At 39.5% G+C, this 18,948-nt stretch overlaps 2 protein-coding genes across 2 annotated transcripts; both read left to right on the forward strand.

Annotated features, from left to right (window-relative positions):
* Positions 1 to 202: 202 nt before the first annotated feature.
* Positions 203 to 10,554, forward strand: LOC148126736 (vomeronasal type-2 receptor 26-like). Its single transcript, XM_087923127.1, has 4 exons — positions 203 to 258; positions 1,425 to 1,716; positions 6,737 to 7,073; positions 10,532 to 10,554. Exons 1-4 carry the CDS (start codon positions 203 to 205, stop codon positions 10,552 to 10,554), a joined length of 708 nt encoding a protein of 235 aa, XP_087779253.1.
* Positions 10,555 to 11,256: 702 nt separating this feature from the next.
* Positions 11,257 to 18,038, forward strand: LOC113451493 (vomeronasal type-2 receptor 26-like). The gene is made up of 4 exons (XM_026722877.2): positions 11,257 to 11,262; positions 14,826 to 15,053; positions 16,598 to 16,724; positions 17,140 to 18,038. Exons 1-4 carry the CDS (start codon positions 11,257 to 11,259, stop codon positions 18,036 to 18,038), a joined length of 1,260 nt encoding a protein of 419 aa, XP_026578662.2.
* Positions 18,039 to 18,948: the final 910 nt, after the last annotated feature.

The following is an 18,948-nucleotide window of genomic DNA, read 5'->3' on the forward strand; positions in this document are numbered from 1 at the left end:
GAAGATATCCTTTATAAATAAAAATCTATTGGTTCTCCTTGCATCAGGAAAGCTGCTAAAGACATAGACTGCTTCTAATCTTTTCCCCCAATTGATTCTGCAGAACAAGTGAGCAACTATCTATGCCAGCAATGCAAACAATGATTCTACACTTTTTATTGTTTCTCCTTCACCCAATTTCTTGGAGGATGCTGAAGGCAAAATGCCTCTTGACTTCACAACAATATTCATCACAGTGGAGCAATCGTTTCAAGCCAGGTGATTATGTCTTTGGAGGAGTCATCTCTGCAAGGAAAGTTCTAAACCCACTCTACACTTTCCACATCATTCCCTCAAGGCAACACTTCCACATGTGAGTGATCATTAATAATGCAGTTTGTTTGCTACTAGTTTTCTTTCTCCCTAATTTCTTTCAACCTCTCCCTGATATGTGTCCCTCAACCTTGCTGTTGGAGTTGAGGAAGATTTTGGAGATGCAGCATCAAAATCATAGCCTGCTCTTTCAGAAGCTTCACTGAACAGATTCATTTTGAATCTACAATGAACATGCATTCAATTTTGCAGCTACTAAGATTGTTGGATGAGCAGGCACAAAAACATCCAGAGAAGTGATTGAAGCCTGGGAAACATAAGTCCAAAAGCTCTGGTCCCAGTGACCAATCCAGTTTGGATCCTGCAATATTACCCTTGGAAACATGTAAATATTCATTCATTGGATTCCTTTTGAACCGAGAGGAAACAAGTGTTGACTGACTTTCTAATGCAAAACCAAGCCATGTTTGGTGTTCAAACTACTGAAAAGTTGTTCTAAGAGTGCTTTTCAACACCCAAAGACCTATTGATGTGTTCCCTTGATCTTTTCTTCATGTAGCTCCAGAAAGGGGCTCCGCAATCCAGTACAAATACCACAGAAATGTCCTACCTTTGAAAAAAGGGAAGGTGTTCCCTTAGATTTCTTCATAACACCTACTAGAACTTTTTCTTTTCCCCTGAAAACTCCATTGTTGCATGTCGCTTGTTGCATCTAAATTCTGCATATAATTAATCATACAATTTTGCTACAGAACCCAATTCTGTATCATTTACTCTTTAGTTTAGAGGTAGACTTGTACCATTTTTATATCAGTTACAACCAAATTCATTACAGGAGATTAGCATCAGTCTTTTGATCCTTTAATTAAACTTCTCACTTCCTTTTCTCAGATGTTGGGTCAAAGTCTGTGGCCAATCCTGACTATTATCCCACCCCATTCCACTTATGCCTATAGGTAAAGGTGAAGGGACCTCTCCTATTATACCATCATATTAATTCATTTCTGAATTAAGATTGTTGCTTCTGTCCATTAATATGAATAAGGAAGCAAGGAGCGAATGAGATATTGGGCAATTAAATTTGGGATAATAGTTTATCGTCTGTTTTTCAGATCTAAAAGTGTTGATCTCGGGTATCTCTTGTCCTTCTTGATTGCTATCCGTGAGATCAACCAGAATCTCCGGATTCTACCTAACATCACTCTGGGCTACAATGTTCATGACAGTAAGTTCAATGCAGAGATGACTGCTGAAGGCTTGCTGGATCTGCTTTCAGGTGGGGAGGCAAATGTTCCAAATTATGAATGTGGAAGGCAGAAAAATCTGCTGGCAGTCGTTGAAGGGACTGATTCTGACTTCTCCCATCATATTGCAACCATGGTCAGCATCTACAAAATCCCACAGGTAAGCAGGGAAAGTTGTGAGTTATGGTCAGATTCTGTCCTGGATTATCCAATAATGTTGCAAAAACAGACACAGGTGTTTAGCGCTGTGCAATTAGCAATTTTATATATAAAACTGGTTGATAAAAAGCTCTAACAATAACTTTACCAAGGTTTTCTCACTATTGTCTGTCAGTGAAATTTTTTTCAGTCAAAAATCAGTATGATTCAGGCTCTATTCAAATGAAATTGAAAATATTAAAGCAATGCTAAAACTTTATTAGGGAAAAAAGAAAGCACTATCTGTTTTTAAAACTGCCTTCAGTTCAGTGTGAAAGGTCCGTTATTGCTATACAGCCCTGTGAAATTTCTGCAAAACAAACTTGTTATACAAACATACCGACTTATTTCAAACTTAGGATAATTTAGAACAGATGTAAGAAAAAATAAATAGCTGGATTGGTTCTGTCTTGCCTTCCCTTTCCTTTAACAGATGAGGGAGTACACACACACACACACAAACACAGGCAGGCAAGCTGGCTTGGACTTCACAGAGTTAATTCTTTGGAAATGATAATATTCTTGGCATTCCACCACTTCCTGCCTGTCAAGTCCGAGCTGACAGCAATGATAAAATAAAGTTTTACTCATAGAGATAAATGGTTCTTTTAATTCATAAAAATCACAAGGTAGTCCACAAAACAATCATTCACGAAGAAAATCTGAAGTAAGATTAAACTTTGTCCCATATAAAGTTTAAGGAGAAAACACACCCACTCTTATCCCCTGTGGGGTGTGGCTCAATGACTCAGCTCACTCTCTGACCCTTCCACACCTCCTACATTGCTGCTTGTTTCTCCCTACGATGCTGCTTGGGGTTGAGCCAATACTCCTCCTCTTCACTCCCTGTCAGGGGCTGCTCTGAGATGCCTTCCTCCTGATTCATCTCATGTTGTTCCTCTCGGTTGTCTGATGGAACCTGAGGCATTACCAGGGAGGAAGGTCCTGAGGAGGAAGGCATTGCCAGGGAGGAAGGTCCTGGGGAGGAAGGCATTCCCAGTTCCTCCCCCTCATCTTCCAGGTCCTCTTCCTCTGACAGCATAGGCTCGGGAATCGGGGCCACAACATGGATTAATCTTGGCTCGACTTTTGGGGGAAATAGTGGGGGGTGTTAGGAATATAAATCACCTAACAGGTATTTGGGTTAGAAATATATAAACCAGGATAAACATTTTAGTACTATATCTTTAAGGGAATGCAAGAGCATGCAATTGGGTATGGTTTCTCAAACAGCCATAAGATGGAGCCAGAAACCTGGGTTGTTTAGTCTTAGTCTCAGAAGAGAGTGTGTCTGAGTGAGTATCTCTGTTTCCTTCCGTTAGAAAGTATTGCCGTTGCTCCATTTTTCCTAATTGACTGATATTACTGGATTTAATTTAAGTCTGTTACTGAACTGTTTTTGACACTGGAATTTGATATTTGGATTATCCCTGGATTGAAAAACTGACTGATTTTACCTGTGAATGACTTTTGGATTGCTTATTTTGGACTTTCCTTAAACCTTTCTGGAAGTAAAAACCTACATTTACTGTACAGTGTATCTGTGTGCTCTGTGTGTATTCTTCCAACACTACTCTCTATACGTCTCCCTGTATGCGCTCATTCTCCTAACGGGGAATTACTTCAACAGGGGGGAATAAAGTTATTATTTTAACATCCTTCCCCTTAACCATCTTGGTCCTGATAAAGATTTGGTTACAGTTCAATTCAGTTGGTGAGAACTGTGTCTATGTGTGTCTATCAATCGGACACTGAACTCAATACTGACTTTATCACCTACTGTATATGGAGAAAGTCTACATTTCTGGTTACTAGACTAATATCTGAGATTCTTACCTTGATAAAAATGTCAACTAGAAGCTTATGGCATATTCATGGGCACAGGTGATTGTTCATAATGACAAACTCATGGGCTTTTTGTCTATGGAATTCTCAGGCATCCAGATCATGGTTGTCCTAAAAGGTGCTTTTTTCAAGAGGCAACTGGACTTTTTTGTTTTTCTTTGTAGACGTTTCACTTCTCATCCAAGAAGCTTCTTCAGCTCTGACTGGATGGTGGGAAATGGAAGGATTTATACTCCTTGCAAACAGCTGGTCAATTGTACTCTTTTTTTAAAAGTTTTCTTTATTAAACAATTAAACAAACACAAAGATGGACAATTCTTAAAATAAAAAAGTTGAACATGGTACAGTCTCCCTAACATCAATCATTGTCATTACTTTGCTAAATCTAATAGTAACATTACATAATTCTTCTCTGTACACTTTAAATAGAATATACACATATAATCATTCCTTATTCTCATTGATCTTCCTCGTCTCTAGCCAACCATAAAATTTCTCCCATGTTTTATACTAATCCAAATCTTCCTTATTTTTTAGTTCTTTTGTTAGTTTATCCATTTCTGCACACTCTGATGTTCTTCAATATTTCCAATTCATTTGGGATGTCTTTATTTTTCCAATTCTGTGCATATGCCAACCTTGCTGCAGTAAATTACATGAATCATTAAGTACAGAGTTTCTTTATCGTATTTCCCAGTGTTAATTCCCAACAGAAAGAACTCAGGCCTGTATTGTATTTTAATTCCACACGTTTCTTCTATCCACTTATGTAAATTCCACCATAAGTGATAATAAGTTCCTATTTCTTTATTACATTTCCAACATATAGGGGAAAATTTAGACCATTTTTGCCAATCTTGATTGTGGTATATGCCATCTATAAAATAATTTATACAGATTTTCTTTAAAGGGTATCACTAATGTCATTTTTTAATTTCTATTCCATAGTTTCTGCCAATAATCTAGTTTTATGCTATGACCAAAGTTTTTCATCAATACCATCATCGTTTTAAATTCTAATAAAATTTAATATATATATTTTAACCATCTTCTGGTCAGGTCCTAATAATATTTCATCTAGTTTGGCCTAGTTTTACTAATTCCCCATTCTCTCTTATCTTTTAAGTATTTTGATTGGAGTTGCAAGTAGTCCCACCATTCTACCTCGATTTCCTGGTTCTTCAACTCTTGTCTGGTTTGTAGTTCTCCTTTTTCATTTAGTATCTCTTCATAAGTAATTATTTTCCCTTGGTGCAGAAGGTGTGGGTGCATCAATGCTTTTAGTGTTGATAGCCAAATAGGAGTTTCTATATACATTTGTCTTTTTGTCTTATTCCAAGGGTCTATCTCACTTTATGCCTATACATATAACTATAACCTTTTGACTTCTCCTGCCAGAGAAAGGCATGCCAACCCGACTGTAAGTTGTAACCTTCTAGTATCGGTATTCTTTTATTTGTATGACTAATCCAATTTTTCACCCTAGTTAACATTGCGGCTCTGTAGTACAACTCCCAGTTGGGCAGGCCAAATCCTCTTTCAGTAGCATCTTGCAGAAATTGTAACTTAATTCTTGTTTTTTTCTTTTGTGAAATAAAATTTGTCGCTATTTTATCCAAAAGATCAAAAAAGTTTTTCTCTAGTTTTATGGGGGCATTTTGAAAAAAAAAAATAGTAATTTGGGCAACACATTCATATTTATTACTGCTATCCTTCCCATGAAGGATAGACCTATTTTATCCAATTTTTCCAAATCATTAGTTACTCATTGAATTAATGGGTCATAGTTGTCACTTTTAAGTGTTGTGTATCTTGCCGAAATAGTAATTCCCAAATATTTTACCTTTTCTACAATTTGGATGCCCATTCTCATTGCTAATAATTCTTTCTGTTTATTTGTCATATTTTTAGTAATATTTTTTTTTACCTTATTGATCTTTAGCCCAGCGACTTCTCCAAATTCTTCCAATTTGTCTAATAATTTTGGTCCTGAATTTTGTGGTTCCTCTAATATAAAAAGTAAGGCTTGCAGATATATTCCTTGCAGACAACTGGTCATTTGTAACTCTTTTAGAGAGCCACTGAGGCCACTTGGAAGTTTATCTGTGTCCTCACCTGCATAGTGCAAATGGGTGTGGAGCCTTCTTGGAACTGTTAAAAAGACTGTTGTAGACTGGAGATAAATGATATTATATCCCTCCCTCTTTGTCGAGAGAGGGATGTTCAGTTTTGAAATTGATGGCCTCTTTGACCTCTCTTTCAAACCTGCAGTCCTCTCCATCCTAAATGTGACTTTTACTGTCTTCAAAAGATGTTTTCAAAAGAGTGTCCTTTGTCATTCAAATGCTGATGTATTGCTGAACCTTGTTTTGATGGGTTTGTTCTCCTATGTTGTGCCATGTGTTTATAAAATGGTTGTTTTGTTTCCCCAATGTGCAGATCTACACATGTCTCACTGCATTGTATTGGATATACTACATAGCTCATAGTTTGTGTCTGGGTGGTTTATTCTTAGGCTTGCCCAACACCCAGACACAAACTGAGTGACATGATAAGTGCAGTACAATGCAGTGAGACTTGTGCATATCTTGGATGAAAAGCAAAATGTCTTCAAAGAAAAACAAGAGAGTCCAGTTGTCTCTTGAAAAAAAGTTCATAGGCTTTTCTTTCTTGTCCTTAAAATTTGAGCAGGTCCCCATCTGAAATCATGATATATATTTTTATCAAGATAGTTTTGAAATGAGATTAACCATTGGGAACCTGTTCCTTGTTGGAACTGCAGAAGATGAGGCAATTATACAGGTTTGGTGACCTAGCTAATTCTAAAGGATGAACATTCCATCCAACGGATGTTGAAATTGCATCAGTATATGCTGCATTGATTTTATGAATTTATTTCCTTTTGGGTTTTATAAAACATTCGGTGTAATTTGAAATTAGAAATATCCAGTGGAAAAGAGATGGAGGGGGAGATAATCTATGATGGTGAAAGAAAGCCATATATTCAACAAAGAGTGATCCTTAATACAGGAAGTAGAATTTATGTTCATTATATTGCCCTTATTTTCCAGTTACACAATTCAATCAACATTTCTTTTCCTTTCCCTGGTCTTTACCAATTTCTTCCTTTTTTCCAGGTCTCTTATGCTTTTGTTTCGGATGATCTGGGTGATAAAACCCACTTTCCTTTTTTCTATCGGATGCTCCCAAAGGAAGGAATCCAATACACGGGGATTGTTAAAATGATCCAGTACTTCAGGTGGACTTCAGTGGCTCTTGTAGCTCCAGAATCCGACAATGGAGAAACGTTCTTGAAAACATTAAGACCTTTACTCACCAAAAATGGTATTTGTGCTCTTTTCTCACAAAGCCTATCGGGAATCCGTACCAATCAATATAGTCTTTCAAGTGATTTCTATCACAAATGGAAACAAGTCAATGTATTTATTTACTATTCAGAGGCCACATCGCAAAGTCACTATTTCTATGGAATGGCGTTCATTGACCAACTTTTGCAGTTGTTAATAAAACCTACCATAGGAAAAATCTGGATTGTAACAGCTATGGGGGATCTCACCTATAATCTCCGGTTTCCAAATTTCCAATGTGTTCACAGTATTTTCACTATCTCCATCCAGGCAAAGAAACAGATAAAACAGGACAGCCTTCATCTCTTATTTTCTTCAATCTATGAGTTTAATAACAAAGTTTTCCCTTGTACATTTAAAAAGCTTGCTATCTCCATTAAAAGGTGGCCAAGATGTGAAGAGAATGAAAACATGGAAAGTCTACCACAGGGGGAGATTGAAGGCACTCTATCTCTTGACAGCCATCATATATATAATACCATTTGGGCTATGACACGAGCCCTAAGTTTGGCCTTTAACTCCAGAAGGAAGAGAAGGAAGCTGGAGGAAGGGGGAAAGACCTTGGAAGTAGAAAGGATACAACCTTGGCAGGTATATTCATTTCCATCTGCTGGAGACACTTCAATTAAAATTATTTATAAATGATTTTAAAGAGGAATTTAGCCATAGGGAGAATAGAAGCATGTTTTTTTATATAAGATTTTATTTATTTTATTTATTTATTTTATTTGTCAATCACTTACAAAATAATAGGTATAAGTATAAACATGAGTAAGAATACAGAAAATAGGTATGATTAAATGGGAACAATAGGACAGGGATGGTAGGCATGATGGTGCACTTATGTATGCCCCTTACAGACCTCTTAGGAATGGGGTGAGGTCAATAGTGGATAGTTTGAGGTTAAAGGAGTGGAGGTTTGAGGATGTAACTACAGAGTCAGGTAGTGCAGTCCAGGCATTGACCACTCTGTTGCTGAAGTCGTACTTTCTGCTATCAAGTTTGGAACAGTTAACATTGAGTTGGTATCTATTGTGTGCTCTTGTATTGTTGCAGTTGAAGCTGAAGTAGTCATTGACAGATAGGACATTCATTAACAGGTAGGACATGTAGCAGATAATTTTGTGTACTACGCTTAAGCCCAACCATAGGTGGTGTAGTTCAAGATTGCCCAAACCCAAAATTTCAAGTCTGGTGATATAGGGTATTCTGTTGCGAGCAGAGGAGTGTAGTACTCTTCTCATGAAATACTTCTGGACTCGGTCAATGGTATTAATGTCTGATATACAGTGTGGATTCCAGACAGATGAGCTGTATTCGAGTATTGGTCTAGCAAAAGTTGTGTATGTGTATGCCCTCGTTAGCTATTCAATATTTCCAGATGAGAAGCTTTGTAAGATTAGATTTACAACTCTTAATGCTTTTTTAGCAATGCTATTACAGTGAGCTCTGGTGCTTAGGTCATTAGATATGAGTACTCCTAGGTCCTTGACAGGTCATAACTGCCTAGTTTGAATTTGGTGTGCTGATTTTTTTTTACCAATGTGTAGGACAGAACATTTGTTGGTCGAGATTTGGAGTTGCCAATTGTTTGACCATTCAGACACATAATCAAGGTCACTTTGAAGAACAGTAGCATTGTCGGTGGTGTTGAATAGTTTTACATCATTCATGGAGAGGACACAGTTGCCTATAAGGTGATCACAAAGTCATTTATATAGAGTATAAAGAGTGTGAGTCCTAGAATGCTGCCTTGGGGGACACCGCTGTTAACTGGAGCAGGATTTGATAAAGCGCTCCCTATTTTTTACTATTTGTTGCCTGTTTGACAGGAATGCAGTAATCCACTTATGGAGGGATCTGGAAATGCCATAAGAGTTTAGTTTTAACAGTAGTTTGTCATGTACCACTGAATCAGAGGCTTTGCAGAAGTCTATGTAAATTGTGTCTATTGCTTTACCCTGGTCGAGTAGCGTAGTCCATATGTTTTTACAGTGTAGGAGCTGTAGGTTGCAGGACAATTTTTTCCTGAAACCAAATTGTTTTTTGGACAGTAGATTTTTGGGAGAGTAAAACACTCCTAAGTATGATGCATCAAAGAGAAGACTTTGCCCCTTTAAGTAAATCTGGTCTAGCAAATGTTTGTATGCTCTAGTTAGTAGTATGATATTACCAGAGAAAAAGCTATACGGGTTTAGGTTAACAACTCTTAATGCCTTTTTGGCTAGTTGTCAAAAAGGCTAGTTGCCTTTTTGGCTAGTTATAGTTGCAGTGGCCTCTATCACTTAGATCATTAGAGATGAGTACTCCAAGGTCCTTGACATAATGGTGGTCATCTACAAGTTCATGACCATTCAGCTTGTATTTTATTTCTGACTATTTTTTGCTAATATGTAAGACATATTTCTTCTCTCTGTAGTAACTCCTCCCTATTTATGTCATCTCCCCCATCCTCTCCACCAAAATGGCAGAGGTACGTAGGATTAATGTCAGGGTTCCAGAATGTATCTGGTTTAATCAGTAACTCTGAGACAGACATAATCTCAAAGTGCTTTATTAAAAACAGGAATGGCAACGTCTGTGAAATTTCAGAACTGAAATCATTCCCAGACTTTCCACAAAATTCAACCTACACCCACCCACTTTTCTACACCTCATTAATCACATGAACAAATTACTCTGCGGCTACAATTACTTGCTGCAACACACTCAGTAACCTTGAACTTTCAAACTAAATCTTTTCACTCTAAAAACTATTCAATTACATCACCCCCCTCCCACATTCTTCAACTCTGTGGCAGCAATAAATTCCAAAGCTGACAGGCATCCCCCCTTGGAAATTCCTTCTCCTATAAGAAAAGAAAAACAAAACACAACCAGGAGTTAATATATTGTCCTTAACCCCCTCTCCCCCCTCCATGAGGACCCTTTGGTTTGTCAGCATGTACATCCCAACTTTTTACCCAACTAGCATCTGATAGAGGGTAATCCTTTCATAAGACCAAATATTGCAATCGTCCTCAATGTAATCTAGAATCAAGGATTTTCTTAATTTCATAATGTGTCTCACCCTGTACAGTTAGCGGTTCAAGGGGAGCGATTGGTATTGGTCTTATCATTGATGTAGCAACTGGTTTTAATGGACCCAAGAATTTTGGTCCCAACTTCTTACTAGGAAGTTTCAATCTAAGATGCTTGGTTGACAAATATACTGTTTCCCACTTTAAATGGTGGTTGAAGGGATCTGTTTGTCCACTTGCTTTTTGTAATCTTTTGCAGCTTCAGTCAAAGCTTTTTCTTTTATCTTTCCAACCTTTTTTAATGAGTTCATCCATTCTGTTAGAGACATGGATGTGGGAGGTTCTTTAGGTAATTCTGGCCTCCCACAAAGTCCATCCCACTGTTGATTTGGAATGGAGTCAGCCCATGCTGCTATGTACTGCATTATTATAAGCAACCTCTGCAAATGGTAATAATTCCGCCCAGTTTTCCTATTGATAATTTACATAACATCTAATATATTGTTCAACCATGGCATTTGTCCATTCTGCTGCTCTGTTGCAGGCCAGATGAAATGTGGAGGATAACCCTTGGAAGGACCCAATAGACTTCAAAAATTCCCTCCAGAACTTAGCAGTAAATTGTACCCCTCTGTCTGATATTATTCTACGAGGTATTCCATGTAATCTATAGAGATGCTTCGTGAACAGTTTTGCAAGCTTTTTTGCAGATGGAAGTCTTTTACAGGCTGTAAAGTGGGCCTGCTTAGAGAATAAGTCAATGACAGTCCAAATGATTGTATTCCCTCCACTTTCAGATAATTCTACAATAAAGTCCATTGCAATTTCTTCCCACGGCTATGTTCGTTCAATGACTTGTTGGAGGAGGCCAGAGGTTTTTCCAGTTCTGTGTTTCATTGTGGCACAAATTGAGCAACTTTTTACTGTTTTCCACTCGTCTCCCTCTTTGATGCAGACCCAATAGTAAGCTTCTCTCAGAACTAGCTTGGTGAATACCTTGCCTTTTGACAGGTGGTTTAATAAGTCCTTCATGAAGGGAGAGAGGGTACATGTTTTTGAGTCCATACATAATCTCAACCCACCATCTTTCTTCTCTTTGAACAGCACGGGGCAGCTAACCTCGATTTGGCAGGTTCAGTAAAAACTCAGTCCAAACTGTTGTCAATGTATTTCTTAATTCAGTCATTTCAGAAGGTGTCATGGAATCCATCTTTGGTTTTGGTAGTTTTGCCTCGGATTCTAATTCCATGGTGCAATCAGTGGCTCGATATGAAGGTAAAACATTACACTCCTCTTCACTGAATGCTTCAGCCAAATCTTTGTATTGGTTGGGTATTTGGGGGATATTTGGGAGAAGGTCAGATGCTGGGGCTGCTGGTTCAGGTTTTGGGTTCAAGTCAGCTGATGGTTTCCTAGTGGGAGGAAGGGGGGCAATGGGCCCACCCCAATGATGATTTTCCTGAATCCATCCTCCCATTTGATGGTAGGGGCCCATTTGTCTAGCCAAGCAAGTCCCAATATGATTGATTCTGACATTCTGGGGGTCACTATAAGTATGAGTTCACAATGAGGGCCCATTTCCATCTTGATCAACTTTGTCATTTGGGTAGCTGGGGTCCCCCCAATTAATGTCCCATCCACTTGCTCAAATTGGATTGGGTGTCTTAGTGGGTTAGTCTTTATGCCCAATTGTTCAACAATAGGAAGCCCGATAAAGCATCTAGAACACCAAGTATCAATGACAGCTTCTAACTCCCTGGCCTCCCCTGTGTTAGGTACCACTAACTTGACTTTGACAGTAAAAGGTATGGGGCTTTCCCAGCTGTGTTTGGTGAACCAGCCTCTGGCCGGAGGTCTTCCTTGACTTTTCCGACCTCTAATAGATGTACTAGACTTTGATTATGGTGCTCATGGTACAGGTGTGGGAGCCATACAGTCAGCTGCTCTGTGGCCATCCTGGCCACAGCGGTAACATTTTATCATCCTGTTGGTTCAGATATGAGTAGCTTCAGTGGGTTTGGTCAGCAGTTGCCTAGCCACAGTTCTCTTAGGCAGGCCTTCAGGAAGGGGTTTTCTGTGTGGGTTGATGTTGTGGTCTAATCTGAGGGCAGTGGCATACCATGCTTGAAGAGTCACTGGTATTCCTCAGTGTTACAGGCCTTCTTTACTTCTGGCTCAATGGCATTCTTAAAGTAGTTTAAAGTCATCCTTTTAGGCTAATCCATGAGATCGCTCATGACCCTTCTAAAGTCCCAAATAAAGTCTGATAAGGATCGCTTGCCTTGTTTCATTTCCATTAACTTCTCTTCATTTTCTGCCACCCTGTCTGGATTTTCAAATCTGAGTCGCAATAATCAAATAAATCCATTGACATCTTGTAATTCTGGGGCAGTTGTGTAGTTGGGCCACCCAGTCAGATGCATCCCCTTCATTCATCCCATCTGTTATGGCAATAACCAAGTCGCGCTCTTTCATGTATTGATCTCCAAATTGATCTATGTGGGACCGGATTCAAGTGAGGAAGTAATTAAAATACTCATGGAGCCCATCGATAATGGCTTTGAACTGTATTTGGTCCAGTCTGGGTCATGGTTGGGGAGGTGGTATGGGCCTGGCACCTGCAGGTTAAACTGGAATGAAAGGAGCCTGATAGGCTGCGTATCTAGACTGGGCAGGGCCCCTGAAGCCTGGCTGGGTTGTGCCTCTCTGGGAGAGGGGTCCCTGCAGGGTTGCTCCAATTGGGGTTTGCATTTGTGGTTGCCATGAGGAAGGTGGGTGTTGCCTGATTCTCTGCCTGGTTGGAGGGGGAGTGCTTGCGGTCTGTTGTCTGGGCAGTTCTCCTTCAACCCAGGGTGTCAATGTGTGCTCCTTTCAAAATCCAAGAAAGAAATACTCAGACTCCATGGTTCAGAGCAAAGTTCTTCTTTTACTGGAAGATGAAAAGGAAGCTACAAATGGAAGTCCAAAAGTGAGAATTTGGCGCGCAGATCACACATACAAAGAAATGGAATTGTTCCCACCCCCCAAAGTCCAGAAGTCTCTGCCAATTAAAAGTTCTGAATATGATCATGTGAGCATCTTCAGGTGGTGATGAGGCCTCTGTCCGTTGACCTTGACATATTTTGATAAGACTTCGCAGCTGCGCAAAAAGGATAGAGGCTAGCAAGGAAATGGAAAGTTGGAAAGAAGAAATCCCCCCCTTCTTCTGCCCACAGTAAAAGAATGCAAAACACCTCCAGCTCTCTTCCCCCCCACAATTACCCCTCCCCCCGTTGCTAATGACAGCCGAAAGAAGTAAGCCTAGCAGTAGAGATACTAAGGGAGAAATAAAGGATAGTAGTTGGGGTACCCGAAGAGATCTTGAGGCTGACACAGGGCTTTGTTGGTGCTGGCATCCATTGGCACTGAATCCACTCCTGGCCTAGATAAAATCCCAAACCTGGAGGGATATTTTCTGCAGAGGGTAACCTTCTTTCTGGAAAGTGGGGAGCAGGACTTGGGGGTTTCAACATACCTCTGGTAGTCAGCACCTCTTGTCGCTGTGGGCTTTCATGCTGGGCCTCTCTAACTGGCATCTGTGTAATTTCCTTGTCCGTTAACGATACTTGAATAAGAGAAGATGGGTTGTGTCAGGCTCCAACTTGGCCAGACAGGTTGTGGCTTTGAGACCAAACTTCCCACTTTTAATTGCTGGAACTGTTGTGGTAATTCTGCCATTGATGGGCTCCCAGAATAAATCTTGGGATTATCGTCTTGAGAGAGTTCCGACTCAATTTGGGCCTTCTCCCTCCAGTCTGCCTCCTTTGTTGTATACAGAGGGCTGGGGAAAGATTTTTCCTCATGCTGTCTGTTTAAAGTCGTTTTGCAACTCCCCCATGAGTTGGAACGTCTTGGCCTGGCTCCCAAATCCTCTCTCTCTTCTGCAATTCTAAAGGCATCCATCATCTCCTCCAAAGAGGGGCTGAAAGATTCAGCTCATGTCCCCAAGCCCCGTCTTGCTCACCTTCAGTATTGGCTGATTCTTGAGCTTTCTCCATCACTGGAAAAAAGTCTCGGGGGTTATCAGCAGCCCCATTAGTAAAGAGGGAGTTCTGAAATGCTATCAGGGTTCCAGAATGTAATCAGTAATTCTGAGACAGACATAATCTAAAAGTGCTTTATTAAAAACAGGAACTGGCAACATCTGTGAAATTTCAGAACTGAAATCATTCACAAAATTCAACCTACACCCACCCACTTTTCTACACCTCATTAATCACATGAACCAATTACTCTGCGGCTGCAATTACTTGCTGCAACACACTCAGTAACCTTGAACTTTCAAACTAACTCTTTTTCCTCTAAGAATTATTCAATTACATCACCCCTTCCCACATTCTTCAACTCTGTGGCAGCAATGAATTAAAATGTTGTGTCAACTTTGAACTGAACCTGGCCACAGCCATGTCTCTGTTCCTCATTTGCCACACAGGGGGGAAGGCGGTTGGAATGCATTCCAAGAAATAACAAAGAGCTTTCTCATGAGAACTAAGGTCATCTCCACTGGCAATAGATAAGGTTGAGAAAAGAGTGTCTGAAGAGGCTGCCAACTAACTCAATTGGCCAACATGATATGTGACATTAAGGGATAGGGTTATTTCCTAGTTTAATTATACTAAAACGGCAGGAAAGATTTAGATTTGTTTTTATATATGATGTACTAATTGAAGAAGATCTTTGAAAAGGAGCCAAGTCTAGGAGTTTTGATTTGCTTGAGTTCAATAGTCAGAGCTTGACATATTATGCTTTTCAAAGGCTGTAGAATTTCTTTGTTCATATGGATGTTCTTATCATTCCAGTTTCATCCTTTCCTACAAGATCCCCAGTTCTACAACCATTCCATGCATGGGGTGTATCTGGGCAAAAACAGAGAGCTGGCGGCTGACTTTGATATTGTGAAGTGGTTTCGGTTCTCCAATAAGTCTGTGGTCAGAATGAAATTTGGGAGCTTTGCAAGATACAAATCCCAGGATGCCAACTTCCTCATTGACCAGGATATGATTATAAGGTCTCAATGGTTTAAGAATGTAAGGGTAATCATTAACTGTAGTCCTGTTTCTCCCCTTCAATATCATCATACTTTAACACATGCCCAGTCAACTTCTTCAAAGTTTATGAAGCTCTGTAAGGATTCATAGTAGATGTCAACTCATAAAGCATTTCTATGCCTGTTTCAGAGTTGCCATAAACAAGGGAGGGAGGTAATCTGAAGGACCGGGGTGGCAGTTTAAAACCAGAAGTACATTCTATCATTATCTTAGAAAGATTGTATCCAGGCTGCTGGATCTTCTTCCTGCAAAATCCCTTAATTGGAGAATGTGATTGATGAATGAATGTGCTTCATTGGAGCATCTGATTTATGATACACCCAGGGCAGTGGTGGGATTCAATTTTTTTTACTACTAGTTCTGTGGGCGTGGCTTATTTGGTGAGCATGGCTTGGTAGCCATGTGACTGGGTGCTCGTGGCTTGGTCATGGGACTGGGTGGGCATGGTCAACTTGACATCATTCATGCATCTGATTTATGATACACCCTGGGGGGAAACAGGGTCACAGGTGACTGTAAATTACAAATGCCAGAGTTGGCTTCATACCGGCTGGTCATGTTGTTCCTAATAAATCTTCTGGATTCTTTTGAATCTTGGCTAGAGGCTCATGATTTAATTCAGCAACTGCTGAAATCCCAACAGTAGTCATAGGGAACATCTTATAAACTGAAACCTTGATTTTCCCATTCTTCAATTGATTCAGGGGCTCTGGTTTGGATTTCCTGTTCAAACAATGCCCTTTCTTTTTATTTGTATAATATTTTTCATTGTCGTATTTTACAGAAATCGACAGGGAAGCCACCAATCATAATTCCTGCAAAATAATAATGAGCAATAGAAAAAAAAAATAGCAGAAATTGAGGTAGAAGATTCACAGGGAGACATGGATTGTTTAATGTTGTTGTTGTTGTTGCACTGTTTGTGTATTTGATTTTGGACCACCATAATCACATATCCTGTGCTTTTCAAAAAAATAAAAAAAATAAAGCACCCATAAGACAATAACCAATTCCTGAAATGTTATGCTACTCATTCAGAAGGTTGCCAGGAAAAGCTCCATCTTATCATTTCTCTCAAAGGTCAACAGAGACAAGTAAAAAATCGACAAGTGAAAAAGAAGAAAATTAGAACAATTAATCAGTGGAACCTCCAGGTTTCCTGCCTAGGCAGGGGGTTGGATTAGAAGACCTTCAGAGTCCCTTTCAACTCTGTTATTCTAGTCTATTCTTTTCTAAAATTTCCTAGACTCCATCTCTTTGATCTCACCAAAAGCATATTCTCAAGATATTCATCTCCTTCCATTAAATGACCTGGGTTAAATTAAAGAATGTTTGGCCAGGATCTAAACTTCTTGTTAAGAACTCTTGCCAACTCTGCCTTACAATTCCTTTTTTTTAATATCAACCCAAATATATAGTCCTTTCATCCTGCAGTGGCCTTCATCCTACAGTGAATAGACAAAGGTTAAAATGATGGTGATGATGATGAAACAGTCCTTTATGTTCCCCATTTTTCTGCATAGAGTTTGCCTCCCTCCAGATGTGTGGAAAGTTGTGTGCCTGGATTTTTCAAAGTGGGCCAGGAAGGGAAGCCTGTTTGCTGCTATGATTGTGTTCCCTGTGCAGAAGGATCTTTCTCCTCTCAGGAAGGTGTGTGAGTACAGAGCAAAGCGAACTGTCACCCAAAAGACTAATAGTTTTTTAGTCTGTTTCTGAAATAAATCATACATCTAAAATAAAACATGCAGCTCTCCTCGACCCTGCTGGTGATCTCCCCCCTCTTCGACACCTCTATGGGTGGCTTAGCCCCAAAGCCAGTCAGCTCGGGGTGCTCCAGCAGCGAGCCCAGAAACCACGCATGATCGCGGATTTCTGCCTGCCGCCGAAGCCCTGCAAACCGGAAGTCAACTAGCAAAATAATAAGTTCTAATTTCAGTCACCCACTGCTGTTTTAAGGCAGAAAGATGCCCCTTCACAGTCACAGATATCCAGAAAGTATCTTAACTATTGCCATCAAAAATAAAACAGTTGTGGCTGCTGATAATGCTATTTTTTGTCTCTGCAGATGCAGATTATTGCACCAAATGCCCAGAAGATCAATATCCAAATAAAGAGCGAGATGTATGTCTCCCGAAAAGAAAAACCTACCTGGCTTATAATGATAATCTGGGGGCCATCTTGGCTTCTCTTGCACTCTTTTTGACCTTAACTACCCTTCTTGTTTTAGCAATCTTTGTTAAATACAGAGAAACAGCCATTGTCAAAGCCAACAACCGGGACCTTTCCTACATCATCTTGTTCTCCCTTCTGCTTTCCTATTTAACTTCCTTCCTCTTCATTGGCCAGCCAAGGAGAGCTACCTGCCTTCTCCGACAAACAGCCTTTAGTATCATCTTCTCAGTTGCTATATCTTCTGTCTTGGCCAAAACTATCACAGTTGTGTTAGCCTTCCTGGCCACAAAGCCAGGAAACAGAGTGAGGAGATGGCTGGGGAAGCAGTTAGCCAACTACATCATTCTTTGCTCTTCCACAGTCCAAGTGGTCATCTGCAGCATCTGGTTGGTGGTCTCCCCTCCATTTTCTGATTCTGACATGCACTCCCAACCAGGAGAGATTGTACTTCAATGCAATGAAGGAATCCTTGCCATGTTTTATGTTGCTCTTGGCTACATGGGCTTCCTGGCTGCCATCTGCTTCACAGTAGCATTTCTGGCCCGGAATCTGCCTGGGGCCTTCAATGAAGCCAAGATGATCACCTTCAGCATGCTGGTCTTCTGCAGCGTCTGGGTATCCTTTGTTCCCACCTACCTGAGCACCAAAGGAAAGTACATGGTGGCTGTGCAAATCTTCTCCATCTTGGCTTCCAGTGCTGGCCTGCTGGGCTGCATCTTCATCCCCAAATGCTATATTATCTTATTAAGATCAGATATGAATACAAAAGCACAGCTAATTGTTAAAACATAGACCAACAACTGATTCTTACTCATTTTCCCCCCAAATGTCATCACCATACCCATTCTTTGTTTTAAAAAACGCTTGCAATAGAAAGTGTCCATTTTGTTAAACTGTTCTAGGTTGGGATATTCTCTTTTTTATTACTACAGTCTTAAGGTCATTCCTTATACATATCACTTCCATACAATATATGAAGCAGCCATTTATTTCTGACTAAAGAGCTGCTCAAAAGAGGAGTAAATTACAGATGGTTGATACCATAAGGTCTCATGTTCACCTGTCAGGAACAAAGATGCAGAATTGACACAGCTGAAAAAGCTGAGCTATTCTATCTAGAATGTTCTAGAGGAAAGGAGGAAGATACAAGAAGAGTCATTAATTGAATTTCAAGCGGAGTGTATAACAGCAATTGAAAAAGAAAAAGAAAAAGGTGAAGTAGATGGTGTACCTAGAGAGTAATGAGAACCAAGATTTACTAGAGCAACAAATCCTTCTTATAAAGTCTAAAATGGATGAAAGAAAATTGATTATGATGAATATAAATGGACTTAATTTAGCTACTAAAAGAAGAAAAGTATTGCATAAACTAGAGAAATTGAAGTTTGATATAATTTGCCTACAAGAAGTATATATTTAAAAACAACATGAATATATACTGGAAAAAAAATTAGGGAAATTATTCACATCATTGACAAAATGGAAAAAAAGAGGTGTGGTCTTATATATCAGAGATACAATTACTGCGGAACAAATTTATGCAGATGATGATGGAAACGTTTTGATGGTGGAAATAATGGACAATAATGTAAAAACACTTTTAATAGCAATTTATGCTCCAAATGATAACCAAGAAGAATTCTACAGGAAATTACATATGAAAATAATTGAACTGGATTAAGTTAATATTTGTATAATGGGA

The sequence above is a fragment of the Pseudonaja textilis genome, chromosome 2 (assembly GCF_049901715.1).
Source record: "Pseudonaja textilis isolate UNSWEBS1 chromosome 2, rPseTex1.2, whole genome shotgun sequence".
Classification (NCBI taxonomy): Eukaryota; Metazoa; Chordata; class Lepidosauria; order Squamata; family Elapidae; genus Pseudonaja; species Pseudonaja textilis.

Excerpts from the sequence above, each read along its gene's own strand:
- LOC148126736 (XM_087923127.1), top strand. The coding sequence starts at position 203 with ATGCCTCTTGACTTCACAACAATATTCATCACAGTGGAGCAATCGTTT. Across the intron at positions 1,717-6,736 it reads GCATCTACAAAATCCCACAG|GTCTCTTATGCTTTTGTTTC; the intron begins GTAAGCAGGGAA and ends CCTTTTTTCCAG. Across the intron at positions 7,074-10,531 it reads TTCAGAGGCCACATCGCAAA|GCCAGATGAAATGTGGAGGA; the intron begins GTCACTATTTCT and ends GCTCTGTTGCAG.
- LOC113451493 (XM_026722877.2), top strand. Across the intron at positions 15,054-16,597 it reads GGTCTCAATGGTTTAAGAAT|AGTTTGCCTCCCTCCAGATG; the intron begins GTAAGGGTAATC and ends TTTTCTGCATAG. Across the intron at positions 16,725-17,139 it reads ATCTTTCTCCTCTCAGGAAG|ATGCAGATTATTGCACCAAA; the intron begins GTGTGTGAGTAC and ends TTGTCTCTGCAG.